The sequence below is a fragment of the Rhagoletis zephyria genome, unplaced genomic scaffold (genome assembly GCF_001687245.7).
Source record: "Rhagoletis zephyria isolate East Lansing unplaced genomic scaffold, Rhagoletis_zephyria_1.1 Rzeph_scaffold_10541, whole genome shotgun sequence".
NCBI lineage: Eukaryota > Metazoa > Arthropoda > Insecta > Diptera > Tephritidae > Rhagoletis > Rhagoletis zephyria.
The window spans coordinates 1-8,514 of NW_016167618.1; the positions used below are offsets into that span (position 1 = coordinate 1).

Here is an 8,514-nt window from a genome sequence, read left to right on the forward strand (position 1 = left end):
CGCATGCGTAACTCTCAGTCTTGTGTAAATTGTCAACTTTATTGTTGTGAATGCGGCAACAGACAAACCAACTGCGGAATAATTTAACAGTTTTCACTTTTTATTTGCTTCCAATTTGATTGTGTGTAATGAATGTATTGTTTTACCAATTACGTAGGTATAATTTTTACCAGAAAGCTGGTAATAATAACGACTGATTCTTGAAATAAATAGAGAAAGAAGCATTCCTTTTAAAAAAGTAAATGAAAGAAATGTATCAATTATCTATCAGAACACTACACTTTATTTGTATGTTCTCACCATAGCAGGCTCGTAAGGCCACTTGTAGGCTTAAAAAATGGGTGCTGGTTTGATTCAGTGTGGAGTAAGGCGGAAATTGCTGGAGGCAGTGATCTAAAAGTTTTTTTCAATGGCACAGGTTAGTATGCCACCATTGTCTTTCCAGAAGAGATACTACAATGTTGAGTTCCCAGAGGCTGGAACTTTACTGATGGCTCCAAAACAGGCCCAGAGTACAAGGTCAATATTAACTTCTTTCTTCAAGAATATGCCTGGTATTTTAAGCCGAGTTGTTTGCTGAGCTCTTTTCTTGTTCTGAATTTAAATAAGAGCCCTGCCACTAGACCGGACATCCGCCTTTCCTCCGCCGGTATCGACCTTTCCTAAGTTTCGACCTTCTCTATAGGGACTTGGTTTTGCCAGTGTTTTTAGAGTAATTCTTACCCTCAAAGACAAAAATTCCGAAGCCAGGCAAAGTGGCTACTTATTGTACAGTTTTACTTGTCAACTTTTTACCCTTCCATTTTTTTATCCATTTTATCCATCTTTCTAAGACAAAAGATTATATCTATTTGTCTACGCCACTTCTTAAATTAACAAAAATGTATGTCCAGTTTTTAGATTATCAGGTTCTGTTTAGTTTAAAATGACCGGAATTGTGTGCCTCCTTTCAACTTCTACTTCCCGTACATTCATTCATAGGAAAAAGTTGAGAAAGTGGTCATTGGTAGCCGTCTACCCACGCAGTGATCCGTGTTAACAATAATAACAACAAAACTTCCAAAAATACTAGAACTCCAGATCCTGAACCTATTAAGCAGCCCCCGCCCCCAAGTGTCCGCAGTTCTTACCGTTGCAGCCTTGCCTACTATGTCAACGGACAGTATGTTAAGCATGCCGTTAAGTACGAGAGTAGGAGTGGTCCCAAGTTATCCATAAATTTCGATAACGAAGGCCTGCTGTACCCGTACCAACTTTCTCTCCTTAAAAAAAAAAATATTCTGTTTTTACTTTAAATGGTTCATACATAGTGAAACCTGCTTAAACCGAAAGATAGCATTTTTGGGTGAAGTAATTAAGAGGAAACACCAACAACGAAAATGAGGATAATTAAGAGAGTTTTACTGTACATTCGTTTTTCTTTTTGCACTTCCCTACAAATAGTTGAGAGAAAAGAGCATTACTATTAAAACCATTCAAATTTAAACGTTCCTTTATGATTTCTAATTTTAATTTTTTCGATCAATAGTTATTTTTAAATCCAATTTTTTTTTAGATAAAAAAACTTCCAAACAGTCATAATAATGCTGTCCGTTAAAAATTCTAAAAATAAAATCCAAAATAACGAGTTTTTTTTTAACGAAAAATAAAAATACCAAAAAATGTTTCAATGATCTAAAATAAAAAACACGGTTCAACAATTTCTTTTTTTAATTTTCACTAATAGCTAACTCAACTCATCGTCACGACGTAGAATCCATCAGATGAATTGGGGTTTCATTAATACGTGGTGATTTTTTTCTGAAAAACTACATCCAAACTCTATTTCATTTTTTATTTTTTTCAATTTTGCCATTTTTCGTCATTTCAGCAGTTTTTTTTCTCAAACGTGGACGTGCTTGAAAAATTTTGCAAATGCACTTCAAATCGGCATCACAAAACCTATAAGATGAGGTCGGCCCGTTTTTAAGATAAAATACGACCAAATTTTGTTGAGCTGTGTAATTAAAACATTTCATCAGATAATCAAACTAAAAAAAGTCGAAGCGTTTTTTTTGCTGACTCCTTGAAAGCTTTGCTCTATTTTTGCATATATCCTTCTTTTGCATTAATTGCCTACTGCTCACTAATCGACTCTCTTACCCCACTCTCTTACCACAGCGAACACCACACCATCCATGTACCCTACAAGGTGCACACCATTCACCATCACCACATCAAGAAGGTGCCCGTCGTCAAGGAGGTCATCAAGGAGGTGGAAGTGATCAAGCATGTACCAATCTATAAGGAAGTGCATGTGCCAGTGATTAAGGAGGTGCACGTGCCAGTGCATGTACATCACGAGCAGGAACATCATCACATTGAGGAAGATCATCATGACTACCACAAGGGCGGCTGGTATTAAGGGGGGAGTTGGGCGCTCACCCACAGAGAGGGACGTATTGCCAGTGGCAATGCTCTAGTTACAGTTTTAGTTATATGTTATGTTAATGCATACACACATACATACATACATATGTACATACAACATACACACTTATGTAAGCTTTATTTTTGTTTTGTTATTATTATTTTTTTTTTTTTGTTTCTAGCATTATATTTAGTAGCGCACGCGCGTTTGTCCATATGTACAAATTTCATTTTACCTGACATGATTTAATTTTAATTATATATATATGTATATTTTTGACGATTTTATTCTGGTCTATTAAATTTTAATTGCTCCTATTTTTTCATTACTCGCCTCTATTACTCTTTCTTTAGTTTGCTTTTATATAAACATAAATATGTACATATATACACATACATACATTCTCATAGCTGATTTATTCGCCACTCTATTTTCGGTATTTCATAATTTGTAAATAACTATGTAGTATGTACGTAGCAAAAAGTATGCATGCAGGCCTATGAAATTGCATGTATGTGTGTTAAAGAAAGAAATATACAGAAAAAAAACAACAACAAAAGTAAATAAACGAAAAATCATGTTATTTGTCGAGAGTGAAAATGTAAAAATTTATTTCCTACTTGGCAGTCGAATAGATAGATGAAGGTGATATAAGTTTTGTAAGGCACACATACCTACATACATACGTATGTATCTATGTATATCACATAAATACTATCTGTATACATAAAAATGTACGAGTGCTTAAAAAATCGCGAAATTATGTCTTTGTTACTTTAGTTTTATTTTTATATTTTTTTGCTTTCCTCAGCCAGCAATAAGTATACTCCACATATGAACATGTATTTAAGCAAATATCTATCTGCTCGTATGTTGTTGCAACAACTTTGCCCAAAAGCTGCCCCAGCAGCAGGAAATACCTAAAAAGTTTTCATGCAGCACATTTGCGTTCCACGCGTTACTCGTCAGCATTGTCTTGCTGATTGCGCTTTTACTGACGTACGCACATTAGGGTGCAACACTCTCCATACAAAAAAAAAAATAGTACCGTCGGCCGTTTTCCATCGGAATTATAAAATTTGTTATATTTTAAAACTTGCGCCAAAATATTTTGAAACTTGAAAATACCTTAAAAACCGCATTATTTTGATTCCTTTGATAAAATGCAGATCTTTCAAGTCTAAACTCTTTCATCAACCGAGGTGATTTTTTGAACAAATCACTTTAAAAAACTAATTTTATTTATAAAAAACAGGATTTTTGGAGGTCTTTTCAAATCAGGTACAGCTCAACTAAACCTCAATAGTATTTCCAGATACAACATATAATACATTTTATAATTCCGAAGCAAAAACCACGACTTTTTTCTGGTGAGACATCTTAATGTACATATGTACATACATATTTTCACAGCCACTTTTACCGCTAAACGACAAATGCATGACGAATTCAAACGTTAATTGAGGCAATTTTCGCGTTAGCGAATGGGGTGATCTATAAACTGCTTCTGGTAGTCTTTAGCAATTTTCTTTTGGGAATTTCGCAATGCCGAAGAAGGAAATAAAAATGTTAATAGTTTTTTTGCCATGAAAGATATACGAAATTGTGTATCTAAATATGTACATGCATACATAGATAGTTGTTTAACTTACTGGCGATTTATAAATGCTCATACAGACGAGGCATTGCAATTTAAAAATTCGATCGAATTTCTTGCGGTAGAAGATAGATACTTAAGTAAATTGTTGGCAAAATAATGGAAAATAAATATGCCAAATTATGCTCCTATACTCGTATACAAGGTAGTAAGCTTCATACGCGGAACTCACTTAATAGTTAATAGTGTTTCCACGACCGACCCCAAATTGCGCAATTTAGGCACTACTCTTAATTTCAGCCGAAACCGCGATACGGATCGCAATTTGGCGAGTTTCAACTTGTGTGAAATTGAGAATCAAAATTAAGTATTTTGTGGGTAGTGGAAACACCATGTAAAGGAAGTACAAGTAGAAGCATTTTGCTCTACTAAATTTGTAATTTACATAGTCTATTTATTGCATTCTTAGACTTCATTTTACGTTGGTGTATACGCATAATACTAGCTCGGTCTCAAAAGCTTACATCATGAGAGCTTTTCAACCATTAAAATTTTGGATCGATACCGGCAGTCGAAACATAATTTTGTTGACTAATGACCCAGCTAAAAGTCAGTACGATCCTCAAGTTATGTACATACATATAAACTGTATTCAAAAGATAAGTAAATCTAATAAGTAAACCAATATTTCGTACTTTAAAATCGGATAAAACAAAAGCTTTATGAAAAAAACCTCTTTTTGCTGTTTTCAATGGCATAGTTCTCTAAAAGTGGACTTTCAAACTTTTTTCCCGACCCAACATAATACACATAATACGTCTCATATTAGTTATGAGCCTAAAATAAAATGTGTATAAAACAGTAGGTAAAAAAAATCTGGATTTACTGTTATAGCTGAAACCTACTTTTAGGCATCTAAACAATCTAAAAGCTTCGAGTATTGGTCTTTGGAGGAAATGAATACCCTAGTGGCATTATAAGCTTTGGTCATTAGTGGTTAGAAATGCGCAGTACCATTCTGCAGGGACTAGGATCGAGCCAAATTTCCGACTAGCATCAAAACAAAACGAAAGAAAACGTTTTTTCGAATGGCGGTCGCCCCTGGGTATGCAATGGGTAAACCTCGGAGTGTATGAAAAACAGCTTCTCATAAAAATACAATAACAAATGTGCCTAAAAGTATGCAAAATGAAAGTTGAATAGTTGGAATTTAAAATCAGTGGTATGAAGTAGAAGTTTTGTTTCTCTGTAAATGTTGTATATATTTAGGCGAGAGAGAATTTACTCTGCGTATAATGCATAAAAGTTGCGTATAATGTCCTATCGATGCGTCCTGTCCCGAAAGACTGTAGCTTAGCATATGCAGGTAACATTGATATCGGCCGCAGCGGTACAACAGCAGGCTATGTAGTAAGTGCTATAGCAATCTCCAGCGTAGAGCAGTAGGTAAAAGTGGTTGGTCGAAAACCGCTAACGAGGACAAAACGAAGCTCCTACTGGCAACACACATACATATGTATTTTTTTGGCCGTTCATAGAGGACGTTCTCTTACATTTTTCGTCGTATCTTCGGCATTTAGAGTTGGATCTCAAAGTATGGTATTCGATGTTCTACTCTCGAGGAGGCACTTTTTTGTTCCAAAGTTCATTGGCCTCAAGAACGCCATTCTAATACCTCGCCCAAAATTGTTAAATTAAATTCCATCAAAAATCATTAAACTTTTGCTAAGGCAGTATTTCGATTATTCCAGTATAAGTCCGAGTATTTAAAAAGAATATTTACTGCCGAATGTAGGTTTCACAGGCAAAAAATTTGTTTATTTTCGAAAGTCTTATTTTTGTTCTTTATTGGCGCTGTAACCGCCTAAGCAATTTTAGGCGAGTCCAAAACCGCACGCCAGTCGTATCTCTTCTGTGCCAATTGATGTTAATTGGAAATGTCTAGTGAAGTCAAGTCCTTCTCCACCTGGTCTTTCCAACGCAGAGGAGGCCTCCCTCTTCCTCTCTGTTTCCAGCATTGCGACTCGCGTTTAATGCTTTCAGAGCTGCAGCATTTCTGTCCATTCGAACGATATGACCTAGCCAGCGGAGCCGCTGAATTTTGATTCGCTGCACTATGTCTATATCGTTGTAAAGCTTATACAGCGCATCGTTAAATCGTCTGCGGTATTCGCCATCGCCAACGCGCAAAGGCCCGTAAATCTTGCGCAGAATCTTTCTCTCGAAAACTCCAAAAGCCGCTTCATCAGAGAGAAATTGCCTTACAAAAATTCTTTACACCAGCGGGAGTGCGGCGATTTATTTTTATTTTTTGCTTGATTGTGAGGTGGTACGGTCTAATGTACTATATAGTTATGTACGTATGCAGTCAAGCGCGTAAAAATACAATGATTGTGCGGACCTATGGATTATGATAATAATGATAATAGATAGATATGTTGGTCTCGCCGAGCTTCTCTTCCGATTTGTGGAGTGCGCCTTGACGTTATCGCACTGCGATTGTATTTTTACGAGAAGCTGTTTTTCATTAATATATAAATTCGTCGGAATTTTTTACTTTTTAATGTATGTTACCGCATAAATTTGGACCACGTTAACCGATTTCTATAATTGTTTTTAAAGAAAGGTGGTACCTAAGAAGTGGTCCCATACTAATTTGGTTTACATCCGTTAATTGTATCACAAAGAAATTAACGGTACTCCTACATTTTTATATGAGAATTGAAGGCGTTAAAAAAAAAGTTATTCGTTTCCGTAAAAAATGTACTCTCCTAGCCGTTTTTGAATAAAATTAGTGAACTAATCGAAAGCCCAATACTCGTACAATATTTCGAAAATTTCTATTTATTTGGAGAATCGTTGGCAATGATGGAAAAAATAGCTTGCACCGCAAATAAGCTGGCTGGTTGCTAATTTTAAAGGTTTCTTTTTTCTAAGTTCAGCTGGGTTAGGTGATCCTCCCAAAGACTAAACTTGAAACAGATTTAAGATCATTATTGATCGGTCAATCTAAACCAACCATATGCTCTTCATCCAAAAATAACTAGAACAAATAATGATTTCAACCAACTTTGTTTGCCCCTACTAGTTACCTAAATCGTACAGATCGATATATGTAGATTTTATTCAAAGCTCTTTGTTTGCTAATTCCTCTTTTGATTGATCCCACAAATCAATATTAATTTATGATAATTTCGCAAGCTTACCGACATTTTCAACCATATTAAGCAACATGAGTTAGTACGTGAAGGAAGGCATATACTCGTAACTTAGAGCCATTACAATGTTCGACTAATTGTAATTGTGATTAATAGTTGATTTTACGACTGCACAGGGGCTTAGCAAAGACATACTTAAACCGAAACTCGTCTATGATTCACACACGCCAAGCGAACGAGTTTTTGTGCAATTCTTGAACTACATTTTTTAACGTTTCAACTAAAATTAATACCATTAAAAATTCCACAATTTACATGCAATGCATAGCACAGTGGGTGGCTGCGGCTGCATTAAAGTAGAAAATTTAGACACATAACAGTAATTTGAAACCATAAATGTGCACAAGCAAGTTGGGCAGATAATTCAAAAATGCCATTAACAAAGCGTTTATAGTGCAGCTAAGCATTTTTTTTTCGTTGCACACCGAATGAGTGAAGTACAACTGAAGCACCACGTGGAGCCGCGTCGGCCGCATGAAGCTGTCTACTGTACTAATGAAAAGCAGCAGCGCGAACAGCAACAACAGTATCTAACCACATACGAAACATGTTTTGGCCAATTTTGCGTTTGCGGTGAATGTTGACCATTTGTACCCAACATTACCTCCAATATTAGCAGCAAAGTGCGGCAGTTGGAAGCGAGCGGCGGCTGGTAGCTTGGTAGCCGTGCTGCTGCATGGACTTGACCTTGAATAGTTAACTGCGGCAAATATATGGCTAATGAATAGCCGCGGTGCGCGTTAAATTATGCGAATGAGGGGCTCAGAACAAAGGCGCAGCGCGCAATGCGGTGCCAGTGGACGTTGTAATGGGCGGAGAAACGCATTAATTGAAATTATGGCGGGCGGGCAGGCAGGGGGGCGGGAGACTTTGTAGCAATAAAACTACTTTCACAAAATGCGCTACAAGTTCAGTTGTTAATTTAGTTCCGTGCCGTGCCAATGGGCGGCCGTGATGACGGGTTGACAGTTTTGTGGGCGTTGTACGCATTGATTAAGCAAACCTGAGCAGGAGGTACTACTTAGGCAAGCGACGCAGGCAGCTGTTTGATTGAGTGCAGAGTGGACAAATGGCGCTATTTATGAGCGCATAAAACATATTTACATACTACATTAAAAACACCCATGTAAAGTAGTAAAGCGGACCGGTGTGCTGTGCGGAAGGTCAAGAGCCAAGAGCAAATAGAAAAAAAAAATAATCGTTGATATGCAAAATATTACTAATTTCATTTATTTACTTAGCGTAAGAAAGTAGCGTAAGAATGTACTCGTAAAATAAAAAATGCAACG

At 36.5% G+C, this 8,514-nt stretch overlaps 1 protein-coding gene across 1 annotated transcript; it reads left to right on the forward strand.

Annotated features, from left to right (window-relative positions):
- Positions 1 to 2,160: 2,160 nt before the first annotated feature.
- Positions 2,161 to 2,404, forward strand: LOC108376493 (uncharacterized; the record flags this gene model as incomplete). The annotated part of the gene is made up of 1 exon (XM_017632718.1): positions 2,161 to 2,404. A coding segment is annotated over one exon (244 nt), but the record flags the coding sequence as incomplete, so codon positions are not given.
- Between the last annotated feature and the right edge of the window lie 6,110 nt (positions 2,405 to 8,514).